The sequence below is a fragment of the Coptis chinensis genome, chromosome 2 (genome assembly GCF_015680905.1).
Source record: "Coptis chinensis isolate HL-2020 chromosome 2, ASM1568090v1, whole genome shotgun sequence".
In the NCBI taxonomy this organism is placed as follows: Eukaryota; Viridiplantae; Streptophyta; class Magnoliopsida; order Ranunculales; family Ranunculaceae; genus Coptis; species Coptis chinensis.
Window position 1 is genome coordinate 91,995,404 of NC_141457.1, and position 23,629 is coordinate 92,019,032.

At 38.4% G+C, this 23,629-nt stretch overlaps 1 protein-coding gene across 1 annotated transcript; it reads right to left on the bottom strand.

The window, feature by feature from the left end:
- Nucleotides 1-13,894: 13,894 nt before the first annotated feature.
- Nucleotides 13,895-18,151, bottom strand: LOC147518951 (transcription factor GTE12-like). The gene is made up of 11 exons (XM_086590631.1): nt 17,901-18,151; nt 16,739-17,810; nt 16,526-16,583; nt 16,339-16,440; nt 15,936-16,003; nt 15,787-15,847; nt 15,249-15,332; nt 15,028-15,149; nt 14,813-14,879; nt 14,511-14,632; nt 13,895-14,412 (listed from the first exon to the last, which is right to left on the bottom strand). The coding sequence occupies exons 2-11, from the start codon at nt 17,750-17,752 to the stop codon at nt 14,140-14,142; spliced, it is 1,971 nt and encodes a 656-aa protein (XP_086446757.1). The 5' UTR covers nt 17,753-17,810; nt 17,901-18,151; the 3' UTR covers nt 13,895-14,139.
- Nucleotides 18,152-23,629: the final 5,478 nt, after the last annotated feature.

Here is a 23,629-nt window from a genome sequence, read left to right on the forward strand (position 1 = left end):
TTCAGAGTGGTTAGAGCATAGTTCGGAATTTCAAAAATTTTGAAATTCCGACAAATTCAAAAATCGAAATTCATTAAATTTCGACCCTTATTATACTCGGAATTCCATTTTTTTTTTTTTGAAAAACCGAAATTCCGGGCGGAATTCCGGAGTTACGTTCGGAATCACGAACTATGGGTTAGAGGAAGTTGCCACTAAAGTTTGTTTAGTGGAACGCCAACAAATGTCAGCATTACCACTAAGAAATACATAACATGTTTGAGAGTGACCCTTCTTAGGGTCAGATGGATAACCAAAGACTGCATAGCCAACTAGATCATAGTCATTAGTGGAACCATAATAATAAAATAGTTTCATACCAGTTATTCCATAAAAATATCTCAATATGTGTTTGACATTATTCCAGTGTCTAAGTGTATGTGCACAATTATATATTGATAAGAAACTAATAGAAAATGCAATGTATGATCTTGTGCACGTATTGTGCTAGATACATAAATGGTTCAATATCACTCAAGTAGAGTATTTTCAAGACCAAGAACTTCCTCATGTTCTTCCTTTAGTCGAAATGGATCCTCATCCAAATCCAAGTTCCGCACAACCATGTGCTTTGTCCATTTCATTTCAAAAAATCTATAATCAGCAATTTTCTCTAATTCCTTAAGAGTCCCAATCAAGTTTATACCAACCAAACTTGCTACTACTATATTGAATCCAACCTCAGATTTTACTATAGGTCCACACCATGTTTTTCAAAGAGTTTAATTATGCTTGAATAGCAAATTCCAGATTGGCCAATCTTTCCTTTGTCGACAAAACACGTGGTTCATTTATTTTTCATCATTGTCCTTTGATGTTCCAATAGCTATACCATAGCTAAATATGTCATCCATGACAAGTGCTTTCCTATCCCACAATTCACCTGAACATGTATGGAATATTGAGATCGATCTCTTCATTTTCAGGTACTTGTGCCTCTCCATGGGCAGCCATATATAGGCATTTCAGTGAATTTGGATATTTGCACATTTTCATTATTTGTTTATGGAGCTCCAGCCATTACCTGGCTATTATTTGGACAAGATGGTTCCTTAGTTCTCCTCTCCTTGGAGCACTCTCTTTGGATCCTATAGGTCTACCACGCTTTTAGCGTATAGTCGATTCATTTGCCGCCATGTTTGGAACCCGTCCAAATGGAACATCATATTCTGGCTGGCACATTCATGGTTACTTTTACCATATCATTAAATGCTTAGGCATTTTCTTTGCAACCGCTTGCAAGTGTATCATTCTCCTTATCTCATATAGTCACATTCCTTGTTTGGATCCTTAACGAGACAGATAACGTGATCCAATTTGCTTCACGTCGTTCCTTAGAGCAACCATATATTGCTTTTCTCCCCTTAACGACGGGAATACTGTCTCATTAAATTGACAATTATGTAATACAAATTGTCTAAGTGAGCGTCTTGCTCCCAACGTTAGATACGATACAATGTCTTTCTCATTTATGGGTATAGTCTATCGGACATATATCCATAATACTTTTCTCCATTTATATATCCATACAATGAACGTCTTAGTTTAATTGAGTACGTACTCCTTGATTTTTCTTCAGGCAAACCAAATCCTTCAGGGATTTTCATGTAAATATCTTTGTCTATGTCCCCATACAAGTAGGCAGTCACTACATCCATGAGTCTCATATCTAAGCTTTCGAAAACTGCTAAACTTATTAGATATCTGAAAGTTGTAGTGTCCATAACAGGAGAGTATGTTTCTTCATAATCAATCCCAGGTTTCTGCAGAAAACCTTGTGCCACAAGACGTGACTTATATCGAGAAACACCTATTTGTAACCTACAGGGTTAACACCTTCTGGGGTTTGTACTATAGGTCCAAATACACCACATTTATTGAGAGACGCTAATTCTGCCTTGATGGCAACTTCCTATTTTCTGTCCCACACTTCTCCCGAATACACATGGAATATTGAGATCTCATCATTTTCTGGTACCAGTTCCTCTTCAGGGGTTTCCATAGTTAATTCGTTCATAACCTCTTATGGGTATTTCGTGCATAACCTCTTATGGAGTGTTTTGCACAACTTCTTCTAGAGTATTATTGGGGCATAATTTTTCAGTGGACCTCCTCTTCCGAGGAGCCAAGTCTTTGGAGCCTATAGGTCTGCCACGCTTCTGGCGTGCAACATATTCATTTTCAGATTCTGAAGCAATTCGATCAAGCAATACATCAGGGTGCTATTGAAACTCAAATATTTCATAATTACTAGAGTCCAAAGGGTCACGTGTCCCTTGTTTTCAGCTCTGTAATTAACTTATAGATGATGTTTCACTGAATGGCGAGTTGAGCCTACCAACTGCGCTAATGAAAAAAAACTACTTGACAGTAAACACTACCCTTTGTCTTATCATATGTTGCTTAATTTTGTAGCAGAAGATATATTCTATCACAATAGGCGACAATCAATCCAAGTCTAAAAAGTCAGAGAAAAGGGAGAGAATTCTTATTCTTCCTCCAATTGCTCATTCAAAAGTTATCAATTTCATAATTTTAGAACTGTTACGAGACGAAGAAATTGTATTTAATAAGTTCTAACTATAACCCTTTGTAAAAAAATTAACATATATGAACACAAACCACAGAAAATTACATGACCATAAAATCTATAGCGTGGAGTTGGGCCGGTAGGGAAAGTAAAGCAAATGCAATTTTCATAACTATTTATACAAATGGAGCATGAAAGCTCAACAAAAAAACACCTGTCGAAACTAAAAATGAGATATCGAAAAATTAAATACTTCTCCATTTTATTTATTTTCATTAAAGCATGGTTTTACGACTCTACCAGTTCAAGTTTTAACCAGCCAGTTTAACCCGGAGTCGGAGCTTGCCGAGTCAATTTCTTTATGTTGAACTGGTTCAGCACAGAACCAATTTTACCACCGGTATGAACCGTTAGGAACCGATGAACTCCGTGGTTCAACTGTAACTCAGTTAGAAAACGGGGTCTTTACTCAACTTGACCAAGTTGACTCAATTTAACCATTAGATATTTTATTTTATTAACCTTAAATGCATTGTAATTACAATGACTTTTCTCAACAAAGAACCAGACGAGTTTAACCGGTGATTTGACTGGAACCAGTCTGGTCCAATTTGGTTTACAAAACCAGATCATAAAACCATGCATTAAAGCCATAATATCCTAGATATATAATTTATGTACATCGCCATAGCAGACGGGATGGGCAAGCATCAATGTGCATCGTAACTACGACATCCTTCTTCCTTACTATCCAACTCATTCTGTGCATCACACCTCTTGCCCCATTAGTTCGGCACTAAAACAAGTGACACACCCAGAGAGAGCCCACATAACAAATGTTACATCACAAAGTTATAATGCAAAGTCTTCCCAATCATAGAAATTCAAACAAGTTTAGCTGTTTTGCTAAAGTTCCAACTTGTCTTAAAAACTTATGCATGGACATGCTAATATAAATTTACCAGGAAAGAAGAAAAATACTGTGAATAAAAACAAAGCAGTAAAAGCCAACTTTTCATAATATAAGAAACTATTCGATAGAATTTTGTATTAGAAAAGAAAATGAATTTTCTAATCCATACCTTTAATCCAAAGCTAGAGACTATCGTGCTGATAACGTGTTAGAATTAAACTGACTTGGAGAGAACACCACACTAACTTAATATGTATTGAATCATTAAGAGAATGAGATAGAGAGAATTCTTATTCATTGAGGTAAATCTGAATGGGAGGAGGTTACCTTTATATACAACTAGTTAACCTCTTTTCTAAGATAAAGGATTAACAGGATAAACAATAAGATAGAGGATGATCAGGATAAATACCAAGATAGAAGATTATCAGGATAAATACCAAGATAGAGGATTATCAGGATAACACATATCAATGGTGGGCATCCATATAAGCCCACGGATTTCATAACATAAAACTAGTTTTTGGGACCAAAAAGTGTTTTTTGGATGAAAAACTATTTTTTTTTAAATAGAGACCAAACACATTTATTTTTTCAAAAAATATTTTTTCACTAATAAACACTTTTTAATAATAAATAAATAGGATCCAAACACCCCCTGTATAAGCCAAAAAATCATATTATAAAACAGCTTTGGTAGTAACAGATGTTAAACAGAATGTTCTTTCGTCAAATCAAATTTAATACAGCTATGTACAAACTATTAAAAAGGAAAAAAGTAACTCTCATTGTGATCTCTGTAATAGGAATTCGGAAGAAGCATGCAAGCCCAACAACTAAAACTGACCAATTAAAGCACTACTTGTTGAAGTCTAGTGTCTCGATATCTATGTATTAGATGCCTTGACTATTTGTTGCACTTCAAACTCAAGCATTCGTCCCTTCTTTGCTACACAAATACAAAATCAGGTAAATACAAATTGATTGGTCTCCGGATATCGATTAATGCAGTGTTAACACAGACAAATTCTTTGTGCAAACACTTCTATTCTAATTTTGTATCTTTTGGTTTATAAAAGTATAAAGAACAATGGAGGTGGTTAATTAGGCAATGGTTTCAAGGAAAAAAAAAAATCGTCGCATACTTCCATCTTCCTACATTAAATTGGAAGAGACAAAAATACACGTAAAGAAAGGCATTTATATTTACAAAAAAAAAGAGCGAATTTGGTCCAAACACTTTGTGGCTAGATAAACAGTTTTTTCAAGCAGGTAAATAGTTTTTCTAGACAGCCTCTCCACCATCAGTACATGAGGTCTTGTGGACAACAAATAGTACGTTGTATGTCCACAAAATTATTCTCACAAAAAAACTGTCATATTCCTATCTTCTGGTACCCCGATTATAAATGATGACTTTAAATCCTTTTTCACCTAGTATGATGCCTATAAATTGGTTGCACTTATGCATATGCCTATGCTCTCTTCTCAGGTCTCAAGTGTTACCACAGAGACAAATTTGATTGTCGACACTTCTATTCTAATGTTGTCTGTTTTCGTCCTATAAAGAGCAAATGGATGTGGCTAACTTAGGCATCATCTTAATGCAATGGTTAAGTCGTCAATTTGTCATATTCATATCCTCTAATTAGGGCCGAAAATATTGGCTGATATATCGGCAACATATCTAAAAAATCAGGGTACTCAATATGGATATTTTTTATATTTCAGGTTCGAATATTAAACAGTATTTCTTTTTTCTTTTTTTTTTCGGTAGAAACATGTCATATTATAGCATATCAAAGGTATAGTACTACATTGCAACATATGTTCAGGCAGCATGCTCTCATCTAGATTGTTTGATGCCCACTTCACCAAGTCGTGAGCTTCAACATTGGAGCCTCTGCTAATCCAGTTAAACTTACAAAAGGTGAAAGGCTGACATAAGCCCATTATCATACATCAAATAGAGTCTAATTTCCAGTTGAGAGCGTCTATGTTACAGGAGTTCTGTAGGCTCTGTACAACTTGCCTACAGTCTCCTTAAAAAAAGAACAAGGTTTTGCCTGTGGTCCTTGCTAGTTTTGTTGCCACTTCCAAAGCCACCATCTCAGCCTCCTCAGCACTACCAGCCTCAAATCTACATGTAGCTGCCTCCACCAGCTTGCCTTCTCCATCCCAAGCCAAAGCCCCTGCAGCAGCCTTTCGCGTAGACCTGCAGTATACAACATAAAATCTAATTACCAATATGTTTTCTTTTATTTGTGGGAAATTAGCAATATATTCCTCATAATGATATAATTCATAAGAGTTAAAAGGATGTGTGTTCACTCCCTAATCATCTGTAAACGCGTTGCTGTATCTACTCCTCTTAGCATGGGCCATTCGCAGCAGACCATCTCTATTGGGTGTTTTACCTTCAAACTTTGCTTTATTTCTCATCTCCCATATTTCTTGTAGGAGAATACAAGCAAGCAGACCCTTTTCAGCCACCCCAAGGTCTTTGTTCTTAGTCCCCACTCGAGAAACTCATCTATCCAATCTCTTGTGTTTAGATCAGCCCTCTCATCCACTCTTGCTCCCAAATCAGAGGCAAACCAAACCACTTTTATCCATTCACATTGGAAAAACAGATGATTTGGGTCCTCTTGAAAGTCCAGCAGAGAGGACATACATAGTCTCCCTTTAGGTTATGCCTGGTCAATACATCCCCTGTTGGGAGAATGTCCATATACAACTTCCATAAGAACAACTGAGTACTAGCTAGCAGTTTTGTTTTCCAGAGAGTCTTGATGCTCTTAGTGTTAAAAAAGGATGTGCCTCCTTGCCATCCAGGGTTGGTTAAGAAGTAATATGCAGACTTCACTGATAGTCTACCATTTCTGGTTCCCCCCATTTGGTTGAGTCACTTGCCAAAGTAGAGGGTCTTATCACCACTTGGTTGATTAGAGTAGCTATCTCAGATGGGAACAAACTGTCAATCTTAAGGTTGTCCCACCTAGAGTTATCCCTAAGCATCAAATCCCTCACCTTTAGGCCTTCAAGGTCTGGTCTGGCAGGTAACATCTCTACCAATTTGATGGGTTTCTCATTGAGCTGGATCCAAGGTTGTTTCATGACATTGACCTTGTCCCCTTTGCCAATGCTCCAAACCACCCCTGGTAAGATATCCCTAGCAGTCCTATGGACTCCCTTCCAGAACCAAGAGGCCCAAGGTGGGCGTTCAGCTTTAACATCAAACCAAGATTTCCCATAGGCAGTTAGGAAGGTTTGTGCCCATATAGATGTGTTATCAATAAGAGCTTTCCAGGCTAGCTTTGCAAGCATAACCCTATTCATGTCCCCTACTTTTCTCAGCCCTAGGCCTCCCAAAGCCTTAGGTTTGCATATACTATCCCACCCTATGGTGTGGATACTTTTGTTGTCTTCCTACCCATGCCACCAGAAATTCCTACAAATTTTGTCAATCTTTTGACAAGTAGATCGAGGTAGTTTGTAGGTGGTCATAGCAAAAAAAGGTATAGCCTGTGTTACAACTTGTATGAGGGTTGTCCTCCCAGCTTGGGAGCGGACTTTTGCCCTTCAATCTTTAATCTTATTGTGTACTTTGTCAACCAGGAAGTCAAAGTCTTCTTTTTTCTTTTAGGAGAGGGCTATAGGAACCCCCAAATATTTGTCTTTTCTATCAAAGAACTTCATCTTCCAAAATCTTTTTAGCATCTTAGAGTGCATTCTGTGCACATTTTTACTGCAGAAGATGCTAAACTTATCAAAGTTAATTTTCTGTCTAGAAGCTTTGCAGTAGTCCTCATGGATGTTCTTAAGCTTTCCACTCTCAGCTATATTAGGTTTAGTGAAAATGATAAGATCATCAGTATACAGCAGATGAGTAATAGGAGGAGCATTCCTTCTAATTTTAATACCATGTATATCTCCATTACTCTCTGCCTTTGCTATCATTCTTGAGAGAGCTTCTGACACTAGGATAAATAGATATGGGGAGAGAGGATCTCCCTGTCTCAAACCTCTATCTGGAGTAAACTGCTCAAGGGGAGACCCATTCAATAGTACCCTATAGGAAACAGTTGTGATGTATTGGGAGATGAGGAGTCTCCACTTATCACTGAATCCCAACCTTTGAAAGATAATGTCAATGAAGGACCATTCTACTCTGTCATATGCTTTAGCCATATCTATCTTAAGGGCCAAAAACCCTTTTTTGGTTTTCATATGATTCATATTATGAAAGATCTCACTGGCTAAGCCAATATTGTCTCCAATACTTCTACCTTTAATAAAGGCTCCTTGAAAAGGTGAGATAATCTTATTGATATATGTTTTGAGCCTATTAGCCATAATCTTTGTTATAATCTTATAGCAGAAGTTACAGATGCTAATAGGTCTGAATTTTTCCATATGATCCGGATTAGATATCTTTGGAATCAGAGCAATAAAAGTCTCATTGAAGCTAGGGTTCAAGTTCCCTTGGATAAAAAAAATCTTAACACAATCAATAATAGATGGTCCAATCACATCCCAGCACTGCTGATAGAAGCACCCCTGGAACCCATCAGGTCCAGGTGCTTTAAGAGCCCCCATCTTCTTCACCACATTCCAAATGTCATCCCCAGTCGGACAGGCTATGAGAATTTCATTCTCTTTGTCCGTTATGCATGGGGAAAACAGGGTTAGAATATCTTCATTGGCATTAGACTCATCAGAGGTATAAATACCACCAAAGTATTCTTTTACTGCATATCCCACTTCCTGCCTACCTTCCCTCCACCTTCCCTCATTGCCTTTAATCTTATCAATGTGGTTTTTCCTCCTTCTATACACAATAGATAGGTGGAAGAACTTGGTGTTCCTACCACCTTCTTTGATCCAGTGCTGACTTGACTTCTGTTTCCAGAAGTCTTCCTCCCTTTCATACCACTCAAAAAGACTAGCTTTCAACTGTTTTGCTTTCTCATGGTTGGTAGGGTTGAAGGCCTTTTGAAGAACTCTATCCAAATCCTTTTGGATTCTCTTAACATTGTAAAAGATATTACCAAAGACTTTTTTATTCCACTGGGACAACCTAGTTTCAGTATTTTTTAGCCTGTGTATAACCCTCCAATCTGGCATATCATGAGTTACCTCATGCCATGCCTTGTCAATAACCGGTTTACAAGTGGCATCTTTTAACCACATATCAAAGAACCTGAAAGGCCTCTCTGCCTTCTCCACTGTTGGCTTGAGATGGATCATAAGAGCAAGGTGATCTGATATAGCACTAGCCACATTCCTGACCACCATACCAGGGAACAGATCCATCCAGTCAGCAGTGGCAAAAGCACGATCTAGCCTTTCCAGAATGTTGTCTTTCACTTTTCTATTATTATTCCAAGTAAACTTGGGGCCTTTATAGCCCAGGTCAATCAAACTCAAATCATTTATAAGATAATTAAACTCAAGCATACAATTGGTAAAAACATCTCTGCCCCCTACCTTCTCATCCAGAGATTTTATGGCATTAAAATCTCCAAAAATTATCCAAGGACCAGGTATGGTGGGGGCAATATCTCTAAGCTTAGACCAGAATCTATGTCTCAAATGAGCAATAGGTTCCCCATAAATAAAACTAAAAAACCAAGAAGCAGAACTGTAAAAATTTGAAAGTTTACCTATTATCTGATATGTCGTAGCTCCAAGGACCTCCAAATTCACACCTTCTTTCCATAACATAGCCAGACCACCTCTCATCCCTCTAGTTGGAACACAAAAGTAATTACCATACTTAATCTCTCTACTTAACTGACTGATCATATTCTCTCCTACTTTGGTTTCAGACAAGCAAATAATCTCAGGTTGGTGCTGCCTCACAAGATCCTTTAGATTTTGAATTGCCGTGGAGGAACCCATTCCCCGGCAATTCCAGGCTTGTATCATTTTTTGCGAGGCAGCTGTTTGGGGACACTTGCCGCGAACCCTGAGGGAGGACCACACAGACCCCCACTGTTGCTGGACTCACTACTATTTCCTCTTACTCTTGCAATCCCACCATAGCCGCTACATCCACCCCTTTACTTCTTTATTCTTTTGCTCTTCCATCTCTCTCTGAACTTGGCGTTGAGACGTTTCCCCACCGTTGAATCATCAAAAGCAAGAGGCTGAGGTTGTGTGATACTTTCCTCAGACTCATACACCAAATCACGAGGAGCGTTTCCAGTTGATAACTCCTCTTGATAATTCTCATTATATACCACCATACCTCGCTCCTCTTCATCTTCACTTGTTGAGTAATTTTCTTCCTCCTCTGTAAAAGCATTTGAAGGAATGTCTTCCTCTGGAATGTCCCCTCCTTCATCCACTGAGGGCTCACTAGAGTCCAGTGTCCCTTCTGATGGTACACTAGACTCCATCGACCCACTCGAAACTGGGTAGACTGGGGCATTCTCTGGTATCAGCAAGTTCCCCATACCCCTAGACCTCAGGTCATCAGCTTCAAGTTTTGCCCTCTTTGACTTCTGTACTGCCAACCTCCAACTGATCCTACGCCACCCATTATCACACATCTCTTCTGATTCTAAACCTTTCTCTGATAGGTTAAACACTTTCCTTTTTTTTCCCACACCAGACTCTGAAGAGTCCTTTCTAACACATCTGAAATAGTCTATTTTCTATTTTCCCTTACGAGCCACCACCGCTTTCCCCACTTTGCCTCATGTTGGTTGCCCAATGAAACAAAATCTTGGTGTATCAGCACCAAGCTGGATGAAGGCACGCTTAGTCCCATCTGAGTCATGATAATCAAGGTGGGGAATAATTGCCTTGGTAAGGTGAGAAACACTGTTTTCGGCGAGGTATAATCACTCCCTATTGCTTTTCCAGTTCCCAAACTAGAACCCTCCAAGCCTAGGTATCATATTCCCACCGTGACACATACCAAATCTTGGTTAGTTCTGTACTTCCAGAAGCTGGGTCATACCCTGGATCCTTCTCCAAGTCCATCGCTCCATTTTCCTTACCCTTTTCCTCATCCAGGTCCATATCCAATCCTATACTGACTGGGCTCCATACCACCAAAGCCCCTTGATAACTACCCGACAGATCTGGCAGGCCCATGTGTCCTACCCGTACCTCTTGGGCCAGTCTTTGTGTTCCTAACCCACTTTCAGTTTCATCAAGATTTGGGCCCACTATCCCAGATCCAGCAACGGCTACTGACAAGGCCCTATCAAAAAGAGTCATTCTGCTATCTGCCAAACCTCATACTCTCTCATAAAATGTCACTGGTCTGTTGTCAGAGGGATGTTCGACGTGCGTTCTTCTTCTTGGTGGTGTCGCCAGAATCCCTGATCCAGACCAGTTCCGTTTCACCGATGAGCCTCTGTTCCTTCCTAGAATCTGGTCATACCTCAGTTTTTGTGGAGTTCCAGAGAACATGACTGACATTGGGCTTGATCTTGCTGCCCCATTATAGAACACATTTGCGCGTAGCATGAATGAGAAATTGTTCTTGATATCCCTAGGTGATCCCCCATATTTCCTCATCTCCATACTATATTTTTTACGCTGGTAACAATACTGTAGATCATGCCCAATACAACCACAAAAGTAACAGAAAATATCCAACTTTTCATACTTGAAAGAGACTGGGAAGACTTCTCCCAATTTTGTTCGGAGATCTATGCCTTTTAATAGCCTTTCCTTGATATTCATCCTCACTCTGACTCTAGCTACCGGTTTATTGAACTCCGGTGAGCACAGCAGGTCCACCGCCTTGACTTTGCCCAAGCTTTGCCCCACCTTGTTTACATTTTCCTCGCTCATTGATCCGGTTACTTGGTAGCCCATATATCTTAACCCAGAAATCCACCAAATCAAACTTCCAGTTCTCGTCTACAAGTTCAGATGCCTTCCATTTTTGAAACGAGAGGACGAACCCTTGAACCATCCAAGGCCCATTCTTTCTTACATGTTCATATTCCCCAGGGTTCTCGAACTCCAATTTAAACAAGCCTTTTGCCACCAATTGTATCTTCGTGTTACCCCTCGTCCTCCAACATCTATGAAGTTCTTCCGCCAGATCTTGAAGGGGTATATTCTTACCTCCAAACAGCTTCCCCAACAGGGTGTACTGCCCCCCTTCACTGGGCTCCACATTCTTGCAACCAATATCAATAACTCGTTTTTCCTTGTTGCAAAACAGATTTTGCATCTCAGCTTGTAGTATTTCCACTTTATCTTTAGATGATTCACCTGGCTCCATTCTTGTTGGTGGCTCCCCTGTAGGGGAGTCCATGATATTTGCAGATCTAGCCAAGGCGATATAACAGTAACCAACCCAGTAAAGAAAAGTTTAAAGGAACCCAAGAATAAACTAAAAAACGAAAAGAAGATGAGAAAAACGAGAAGGATAAAAGAAACCCAAGACAATCTATGATAAAGAAAGAGCAAAAAAGATGTTATTTAGGAAAGGAATAGAGCCTATGGCCAACAGAAAAAGAAAAGGAATTTGAATTTGACTTAGTAGATTAGAGTTCAAGAAGAGATAGAGGGAAGCTGCTTTCAGCCGCAGTAGAGCTCTAGGGTAAAGTTGAACAACCAGGGCACTGTCCTTGAATCATGTTAGAGTCGTGCATTTCACTCTTACGAAAACAAATATCCAATATTAAACAGTATTTAAACTAATATATATCACAATTTTCGATATATATCTTAATATTGACGATATTTTTTGATATATTCAACATATCCGATATAAATTTGTTGACTTTTAACTGTTTGACCAATTTGTTTGACTGATATATATCGTATGGGCGATATTTCCAACATTTTCCAATATAAACTGATATTTTGACTGATTTACCAATAAAAGAAATATCTCCTATATATCGGTGTGTACCGACATATATATCGGTTTGTAGGGGTCCAAGATTTCGCCGGACATGGAAATATTGGGCCTTGCCTCTAACATCAAATCCAGGAAACGTAAGGCATTTCTATTCGCTTAAAAGCTGACATATTCTGATACTGCCAATTATAAAAGATGCCTAAAAATGGCTGGTATAATGCCTATAAGTTAATTGAACTGATACCAATGCCTATGGCTGTATGGCGTACGCCTTTACTAAAAGAAGAGTACATCATGTGGAGGCTATGAGAAAAAAAGGAATGTTAGTTGAGGTTCGAAACTTGGAAAAGAAAGCCCAAGTTTGAGGAGATAGGATAAATGCCCAAATGAACGCCAAAAAGTGTTGAAAAAAAAAACATTCTCATCACTGGATCTTCAGATAAACAACTACGACATCCTTGCTTCAATGTCATTTCAGTTAAGAGATGCAGACTTCTTATTTAATATCCTAATCTTCCTTGTGCAACCAAAGAGGTCAAATGACCACATAATGAGTGATCATTATGTAAGAGTTTATGACTATTTAGTACTACGAATTTTCATTTTTTTTTTCTAAATAGTACTTGAATTTTATTTACCGTATTAGATGCTACGAAGTTTCAATTTGTTTGATTTAAGACATCGCTTAGTTTTCTCGATCCATCCATTTTATCCATTTCACGTTACTATTTACATTAATACTATTTACATTAATACTATTCACACATCACTATTCATATAAACAGTATTTTTCACTATTCATATAAACTATAAACAGTATTTTTTAAAAATCAAATTTTGAAAAGACAAATGATAAGGAGAGATAGATCTTTTCTCCAATTAGAACGCACTTCTCAAGAGCCGTAAGATAGAGTGCACGAATCTCAATGCCAAATGAGTCAAATAAAATTTCACTAGTCTTCTTTCCTTTAGTCACGTTGTTTTTCCTCTATGTATAAAACTCAAATCATCAATCAATGACTACAATGTTTCGTTAATTTACGTGATCCTAGCTTTAATAATCTTTATTGCTATACTAAAAGCTTTTGGAAGTGCAAGATAAAATTCATGTGTGGTAGAAAATATGAACTTGTGCAAGTCTCCCACTTCGTTCATCTTGAAATGGGATAGTAGCAAAAATACATATAGAAATATAGAAATGGGGTGTTTACTAATAAAAGTTTAGCAGAGATGAGATTGTAATAACAAGAATAAAAGTTGAGGCGAAAAAGAAGAGGGCAAAAGTGTTATTTTGTTTTTATTTTTGTCCTTAAATTGTTTTGCTAGCCACGTCACAGCAGCAAACAAAATGCAAGTTTTGTTTTCGTTTTGGGATAAGATTCGCCTATGATCTAACGGTTGACAATTTTGTGCGCTCCTTGCGAGGAGATCTCTCCTCATCAGGACTCAACTTTCAGTATAAATTATCAGTATTCCACACTCAGGCTTTATTCGCAGAGCAAAAGATCATAAGAAATGTGAGTGATGAAAAATATTTTGCAAGACTTCAGGCCTTCAAGGTACATGCCCATAATGAAAGAGACAATTTAATCCTTTAAATTAATCTTCTCTTTGTTTTGAGAAAAACAGCTTAATAAAGAGCAGGGCGTGTGAGAATCAAACACATATACAAATCCTCCCATTCTCTTCACATTTTAGCTAAACCATCCATTACAGGATGCACTCCTCTTTTATCCAAAAAATGACTTATATACATCTCATCTTCTCCCTGAGCTAAACCATGGAGATACAGGAAAGAGTTACACATGTATGCTACATTTATAAAGGAATTTCACCTTCCTCGACATCCTCATTGAAGGTGCCCAGTTCTTCCTCTACATCACCATTGCTGGTGTCCAGTTCTTCCACTACAACACCATTGCAGGTGTCCAGTTCTTCCTCGTCTTCCAAATATTCAACTTTCATAAACAGCCCTAGTCTTGCCAATGGATTGCCATTGTGATCAAGACAATCAACAGGGGAATATCCACCCAGTAACTCAAGATCTTTCAGGATCTCCAAATTCTCATCAATTTGCACCGTCCTCTCCATCTGGGAGGATTAGAGGAATTAAAACAAAAGTGAGTATTCTTTTACAAAAACATTCAGAGTTTAAATTGAAAACATCAAATAAATACACCAGAAAAAACCTTCTGTAGTGCAATTCGAGCTGCTTCTCTTTCCTTCTCACGCTGAATCTTCAAATCCATTTCCTCTTTCATTCGCGAGGCAGCTTCAGCAGCTCTCATCTGGGCTTCAATTCTTGCCTTTTCTGTAAGCAGTAAAATAAATTAAATGATAAATAAACAGTATAAAAACACCAGACTACTATTAATAAATAAATGATTTTATCCCTAAGCTCCTTTAATCCTTAGCACAAAAGTGGGATAGAGCTGATTTTCTGACCCCTATTTGTTTCCTAGAGAGAGAGAGAGAGAGTTGTAAGGACTACCATCACGTTGTTGCTTTTCTAATCGTTCTTTCTCTTGCTTCATCTTCACAGGATCACTTTTCTCCCCCTGAAGGAATACATGAGAAAGTGAGTATTTAAAAATCTGACTAAATTCACAGACATTTAGATACTCCTCAGTACTTCTTTGTATGTTACAAAGAAGTACTGAGGAGTATCTAAATGTCTGTGAAAAGAAAAAAGGGAGGAATACTTACATTATTCAAGAGAGTTTTTTGTCGCGCTTTTACGATGGTATCAGCAAATCGGCTCCTCAGCATTGCAGCACGAAGAGCCTTGCTTGGTGATAATTGTCCATCATAATTATTGGTGTCCCACCCTAAACCATGTAACAAAATAAGACAAAAAGACCATGGAACTTCTTAGACAAGAACACTTTGTAAACAGTGCTGCAGCAGGCAAATATCACACACACAACCTTCTTCAGAAGTAGCAGCAGTGCCAGGAACTGCAAGATGAGAACTAGGTTGAGCAGTTTCTTCATCAACAGCACTAACACCCTCTGTAAATCACAGTACAAGTCCAATGTAACAATATACTAGTCAGAATGTTGAGAAACAAATAGAATCAACCTATGTTACATGGACACACCCATGTTATGTATCCAAGTGTCCATGTCGGACACATATCATAATGTGATATACCTCAATTTTTGTTATTTCACCATGTCAGACACTATGGGTGTCGGATACGGACACACGTGTCTATGTCAATGTAACTTAGGAATCAACCATTCAAAATAAAGAGCAATCTCTGAACAAGAACATATATTTCTTATAATATACCGACAGATGTTGGTCATTAAACATTACAGATTTACAGCCAAAGAATGGGAGAGCCAAACAACAATACCCTCCCAATCCATCCCACCCTCTCCCTACACACACCACACTCTTTTCGAAACCACCACAATATTAAGTGGGAGTCTAGAGAAGTAAAGGAGAATCATTTCTCACCATTGAATTCGAGATCTGACTTGCTCACTAGCTTCTCAGCAGTACCATTCACCGGAAGGTCCTGGATTTAATCTCAAACTTCAGCCAAAGTTCAAAAAATTACATCTATAGCTCATTCAGAGCAGGAATATTATGACGAGTCAAATTACCAGCTTCTGCACACCACCATGAGATGCATCACTCTCATCCCTACCACAAGGTCGGTCTAAATCAACATCTGAAACAAGAATATATGGTGAATGTAATACCTTTTATAGATACACTAGCATACAAGTATACATACATGTGTGTCTGCACTTGAGTAACAAAGAGATTCATGGATTATGCATCGTCCACATGGACTGAAACCACGGGAATACATGGTGAATGCACATCTTTTATGTACCAAAGAGATTCATAGATGCATTGTCCACATGGACCGAAACCACAGGAACATGGTTAAATGAAGCTAATGCATACACCAAATAAAGTCTCATCATCAATCTATGTACAAGTTGCTGTGTATCCATAAGATAAAAGGGTAATAAACCACTTGGGAAGTCCTATAACTACCTCTGTATTTCACGCTTTCATATGAGCCATTTGAGCATGCAGAAATTGTCCGCGACTTGTCACTGACAACGCCAACTACATGTCTGGTACTATTGTCAATTCCTGTAAGGCATTTCAATAATTAGCTCCAAGAAGAGCCATAAAAGGTGGAAAAAACAACTAGTGAAATAACTCTGCCCTTTCATACCTTTGTGGAGGTCCTTCTGTACAGAGTCCCGTCCACAACTATTTTCAGTATAAGAAGACTACGAACCAATTACCAAAACCAAGAGTTAACAACAAAATAAAAAATGTGGTCCTCAAGAAGGAAAGAAAGATGGAATACACAAATAACTTCCATTATACAAAAAGAAAGAAAAATGCATCTACAAATGATAGTTCAGACTAAAAGGCTACATACTTCAGCGGATTTTAGCCGATGGTAACTCCTAACGGCGTTTTGCCACTTGCACACTGTAATTTCATCAAATCTATCAATATCCACTTCAATTCTGTCATCTTGTTGACCAATCAACCCCATTTTCCGGAAATGTTCAAGAAAGGGCGGTGAACTCTTTTCCTTTGATATTTCCACTAGATCTTTTCTTAGTTTCAGTTTCTGTATGGATATTATTGACACCTTATTGGGTATTTTAGGACTGGGATCTTGTTGTTGTCTACGATCATCTCGTCTCAAATCAACGTTCATAGTTGGTCTTTCATTTGAATTTGGGTGCTGTTCCACCTTGAAAGTTTCTGCACTCCACTTTGCTTCATTAGCCTTCCATGCCACCTCAAAGATGTAATTCAGTTCCTTGGCCATAATATGAAAGTTATTTGACGGGGGATTATATAACATGGCATTGGAAAAAGTTAACCTCACATCCGCTGCGAATTCATCAGTGTTTGAATATAAACTGTTTTCCAATTTGGACTTGATCGTCCCCAAGTCCATGGGTTTCGTGATAATAGTGAAATAATCGGGAATACCATATGCCACCGGATCGACTGGAGTATTAAAAGCCCAACCCTTCTTATGACTCATCAACTTCTTCAGAATTAAAGCACACTGATGCATCAACCTACTGTCAAGTCTCAGTTTCTTAGCCTTCTGATTCTCCAATTTCCTTGCAGCCTGACGCTTGCTAGAATGAGTGACAGATATTTGCACATCATATCTATCAGATACCCCCATTTCCTTTTCAACAGGAGTATTCCCTTTTCTCTTCTCCTTATCACAATTCAACGAAAATTGACCTTTTATACCATGTCCATAATCAGCTGATATAATCTCAGACTCAGAATTAATTTTAGATAGTTTAATCTTGAGCTTCCTCGGGGCAAGCTTTTCACAGGTAGTAGACATAGCTGATGATGGTTGTATTAACTGTAGTGACGAGCTGTGTAGACTTATAGAGTGACTTGCAGAGACCATAACTGTTTATTAATACTAGATAACAATGGGTAGAGTTGTAATAATAACTCCCCAAATCCTGCAAAATTTTATACTAATTAACTTGAAAACCTTGAAGCAATTTAGATCTAAAAATTAGAATTAAATTGAATTAAAAAGAAATACTTACAACAAGCGTCCATAAATCGTGGATCGAGAGAAGACGAAGAGAGGGGAAGGACCCCCCTTTCGTTTCTCAGCTAAGGTTTAAGGAGAGGGTTTGAGGGATGAGAGAGATGAGACAGAGATTTTGTTTTAGGGTTTTAAGATAGATTTACTTTTTTGGTGTGAATGGAAAAAGATTATAAGATTTGAGGGATGAGAGATGAGAGAGAGAGAGGATTTTGACTGTTTTTGTTTTTTTTGTTTTTGTTTCCAACCAATTGCCAGCATAAAGTGCAGCGTAAAACTATTATTCCGGTAAATTTTCTTTTACTTTTATTATTATTATTATTATTATTGGATTTGGATTCACGTCACCACCCAAACCGTGTTTCGTGGTCAATTTCCAAATTCAACCCTATTTTGGCAAATGACGTGTTAAACTTTTGGGCTGTAATCGAAGCCAATAACCAAAGTTTATTGTGTGTGGTTACTACAATCGGATTAACCGGTCTCTTTGCCGGGTTGGTTCTATGATTAGATCGTTCATACAATTGAACCGGAGCTAACCGAGTTAACTCGGGCAGTTCTCTTTTAAACCTAGCAAACCTGGACGGTTTAAACAGCTGGACCGATCTCAGTAATCCAGTTGCTAATCTTATACTTGCGGAAATAACTACGGCAGGTACCACTAGGGAAGGACCGCCACTTGTGTACACATAGAAAGGTCTATTATTATATTCTTCTACTTTCTGCGGTTCAATCCAGTGAACCAGTCTAACCCACTGGTTGGACTGTTAACCCATAGTGACCCGGTCTGATAACATTGGATTAAACACGTGAAATATATATCGGGTAAGTTAATGACTTCATGTTTTGGTTTAACATTTAAATGGTCATTGGATCTAATGAAAATAATAATTTTATGCAATATATGTATATATTAGAAGTCGTTCTTCAAGTCATAGTGGAGAGTGCGACCTGTGCTCTGCAAAAGCACAAAGGGTCCTATTACTGCCGGACCCTAATTTGTTTTGGGCACTCTAAAAAAAATTATTATTATTATAAGTGTTGAAAATCGTTGGTTTTAAAAATTGCTCCAAAAAAAATTATTACAAATATGTCGTTTGAACGAAAAAAAAAGTTTTGGGACTTAGTCCAAGCGATGTGATTCGAAAAAAGCCCAAACTTATAACAACCGAAGTCGAATCCCAAACAACATTTTGACACGTTTGGATTTGAAGTCAAAACGATGTGGCCATACCGTTTGGGATTTTTTCTAAGTTCAAATCCCAAATCCAAAATCATTTTGGACTCTCACCCAAACAAACCATGTTTGGGATTTGGATTTTGAAAAATATAAAGTTCGTTTTTTGGCTCTTAACCGGTGTGGGCATATCGTTTGGACTAAGTCTCAAACGGTGTGGCCAAGTCGTTTGGGACTTAGTCCAAACGACCTAGCCGGGTCGTTTAAGTTTGGGGTTTTCGAATCCAATTTTTTGTGACCAATGGCATACTTGTAATAATTGTTTTTTTAAAGATTTTTTTAGAGTAATGGCACACTTGTAATAATCATTTTTTTTTGGAGTCTGCCCAACATAAATTGAGATCCGTCAGTAACAAATACCAAGCACAAATAGAACGCGACCCGCGCCAGCAAACAGTAGATACAACACGACATGCGCTCTATCAAAGCTTAACCCGAGCGCGACCCGCGCCTCGCGTATTGTTTAGAAACCCACACCACCGAATGTTTTAGTTTAGTTCCTATTTTAGATTCTTGTAATCTCTATATAAACATCTTGTAATATTCTTATAAATTAATCAAGTAAATATTCTCTCCAATCAATCTCTCTCTCTCTCTCTCATTTATCATGGTATCAGCCTAATATTGATTCAAACCCTAATCCTAAACTCTATCAGCTTCCGCCTCCTCTCAATTCTCAATAGCCAACGCCTCCACTCCCAATAATGACTCTACTCCAGATTCTGATGATCCTTTCTATGTCCATCACTCAGATAGTCCCACGACTATCCTCGTATCTCCTCTGTTATCAGGGGATAATTATCTAACTTGGTTACGGTCTATCTCTAGAGCCTTTCAAGCAAAGAATAAGTTTGGTTTTTTCGATGGCTCTATAACCCCTCACAGCACTCCCAAAGAAAAATCCAAGTGGTCGCGATGTGATGACCTTGTTGCTTCATGGATTCTCAATTCTGTTACTCCAGATATCCGTGGCAGCATCCTCTATGCCGACTCTGCATCTGAAATCTGGAAAGATCTAGGTGATCGTTTTTCACAAACTAATGCACCCGAGGTTTTTCAACTGAAGGATTCTGTCACTCTTCTCAAGCAAGACAATCGTCCGGTATCTGTTTATTTCACTTTACTTAAATCTTTCTGGGATGAATTAAGTTTTTATCTACTATGTCTGCTTGTATTTGTGGTCATGCATCTATTTTTGCCAAAAGGTTGAAGACGGTCGTTCTATGAAATTCATGCAAGGCCTAGATGCCCATTTTCAATCCATCCGCAGTCAAATTCTCTTGATGGATCATTTTCCTCGTATGTCCAAGATTTATTCTTTAATCCGACAAAAGGAAAAGCAACAAGAAATTCATGCACTCTCTTTTCCTTCTGCTCCAGACGCTGCTGCCCTGAGTAGTCATTTTCATAAGACCAACTGGGCTTCTTCTTCGAAATCAAGTCTGTCTAAACCTCAACAGCAGCCTGGTGGTTCGCCACAGCCTCGAGCGCGCGCGCCCTCAGATATAGGGCCACCAAAGCAAGCATGCGCACTCGTCCATTCTGCAACCATTGTAACCGAGTTGGACATCATATTGGTACATGCTACAAATTACACGGTTATCCACACAAGCCTGCTCAGGCTAATTCGGTTGCTACAGACTCCAATTCTCCTATTTTCTCCATAGAACAATACAACCAACTTCTCAGTTTGCTTGATTCAGGTAGTACCTCTTCACAAGCAAACCTGACAGGTATATCTCTCTCGTGTTTTTCTAAATTCATATGGATCATTGACTCTGGTGCTACCAATCATGTCTATTCTTCATTATATCTGTTTTCTCACTATTTTACTTGTTTAACATATTCTACTCTTAAACTTCCAGATGGAACAGACCATTTAATTACTCATGTTGGTAGTGTCATTCTCTCTCCCCTTTTGCGTCTTGACAACATTCTGTTTGTTCCCACCTTTCATTTTAATTTGCTGGATTGGGATGGCTTAATGAGGGACTCTACTATCTCCAACTAGCTTCCGTTTGCTCATCCCACAACTCCACCATAAATAATTTATGGCATTATCGCCTAGGACATCTATCTTCCACGCCTTTGCAGATTTTAGCTAAGTAGTTTACTTTCATTTCTAGTTCAAATAATGCTATTTGCACTGTATGTCCACAAGCTAAGCAAACTCATTTATCTTTTTCTCATAGTTCAATAAAAACTATTATACCTTTTCAAATGATTAATTGTGACATTTTGGGTCCTTTTCATTTACCATCATATTCCAATGCTCATTTTTTCTTAACTATTGTCGATGATTTTAGTCGTGATACATGGATTTATCTTATGACTGTCAAATCTGAAACTGCCATACATTTACAATCTTTTTTTGCCATGGTTCATACTCAATTTCATTCTACAATACATTAACTCATTTCTAGCCATAGCAACATTGATGACCATTTTCATGAAATCCAAATCCTTCAATCCGACAATGGCTCGGAATTTATATCCCATAACATGCAACAATTCTTTTCAAAATATAGGGTAATCCACAAACGTAGTTGTGTTGCTACTCCCCAACAAAACGCTGTTGTTGAAAGAAAACATCATCACTTACTCAACGTTGCACAAACATTACGTTTTCAAGCTCACCTCCCATTATCCTTCTGGGGTGAATGCATTCTCACCGCAGGCTATCTCATTAACAAAATTCCTAGCACATTGTTAAATGACAAATCACCTCATGAGCTTCTATTTACAACACCTCCCACTCTTGCCCATCTTCGTGTTTTTGGTTGTTTATGTTTTGCTCACAACACTTCCATTAAAAATAAGTTTGATCACCGTGGGAAACTTGACATCTTCATTGGTTATCCTTATGCTCAAAAAGGTTATCGCATTTATGATTTATCTTCCAAGAAAATTTATACTTCCCGTGACGTGATTTTCCATGAGATTGTATTTCCCTATCAACATTTATCTCCCCCCCCCCGATCACATCTGCATGTTTCTCCCTTACCCATCCCAGACAATGAAACCTTCGACATTCAATCATCTCATGTAATTCCAATGGATGGAGCGACCCGCTCCGGCCAAATCGAAGAAACCCACTCTCTTATTCCTGACAATATTCCCACTCTTCCAGGCTTCGGTCACCCTCCCCTTTTGTGGAAGATCCTCAGCCATCCCACCTCAATCGTCCTGCCTCAACTCGATATGATCTACTAGAATGCGACAACCCCCACCACTCCTCATCCAAGATTATCACTGTCCTACTCTCACCAAGGCACATACAGTCCCTCGTTCGGCCAACCTCCTCCAATTGGACTCTAAGGTAATACAGTCTTCCACTCCATACCCTATGGCTTTTTATGTTTCTGACACTAACTTTTCTCCTTGTCATAAAGTGTTTTTGTCTAAAGTGTCTTCTTCAGTTGTTCCTACATCCTTTTCTCAAGCTGTCAAAATTCCGGAATTAAGAGTTGTTATGGCTGCTGAAATTGCAGCTTTGGAACAAAATAACACATAGACTCTTGTTCCGTCATCTTTTCATCATAAACCTATTGGTTGTAAATGGGTTTTCAAGATTAAATATCATTCAGATGGTTCTATTGAACATTACAAAGCTCGTTTTGTTGCCAAGGGTTACAACCAGATTGAAGGCCAAGACTATCATGACACTTTTGCACCCGTTGCAAAACAAGACACTATTCGATTACTTCTCTCCATTGCTACTATCAGACATTGGACTCTCCATCAACTGGATGTCCACAATGCCTTTCTCCAAGGCGATTTGGTTGAAACTGTTTATATGACATTACCTCCTGGATTCGCCAAACAGGGGGAGAACATGATATGTCACCTCAATAAGTCCTTATATGGACTCAAGCAGGCTTTTCGGCAATAGTTTGCCAAACTATCTACCACTCTTATCACTACCGGTTTCACTCAGTCTAAGTCTGACTATTCTCTATTCACTAATATTTGTGGTTCTGATTCTACATTTGTCCTTGTATATGTGGATGACATTCTGATCACAGGCAACAATCATTTTCTCATTCAAAACTTGAAGAAATTTTTAGAAGCAAAGTTCTATATCAAGGACTTGGGATGTCTAAAATATTTCTTGGGTATCGAGGTTGCTCGTTCCAAAGAAGGATTATTTCTTACACAATGCAAATGTCTTTTGGACATTCTGTCTGATTGTGGTACCACTGGTGGTCGTATTTCTGAGTTCCCTATAGAACAAAACATCAACCTCCATACTGATAATGACACATTACTTTAGGATCCTATTGTCTATCGCCGCTTGATTGGGTGTCTCTTATATCTCACAATTACACGTCCAAATATTACTTATTATGTTAATTATCTCAGCCGTTTCATGTAGTCCCCACGGACTCCACATCTAGATGCTGCTCATCGTATACTCCGCTATCTTAAATGTTCGATTAACAAAGGGATTCTCTTATCAGCTAATAGTTCTTTACACATCTCTGCTTACT

Coding starts and splice junctions, on each gene's coding strand:
- LOC147518951 (XM_086590631.1), bottom strand. CDS start 17,752: ATGGTCTCTGCAAGTCACTCTATAAGTCTACACAGCTCGTCACTACAG. Junction 15,333..15,786: donor GTCAGATCTCGAATTCAATG/GTGAGAAATGAT, acceptor TGTGATTTACAG/AGGGTGTTAGTGCTGTTGAT. Junction 14,880..15,027: donor AAAAAACTCTCTTGAATAAT/GTAAGTATTCCT, acceptor GTATTCCTTCAG/GGGGAGAAAAGTGATCCTGT.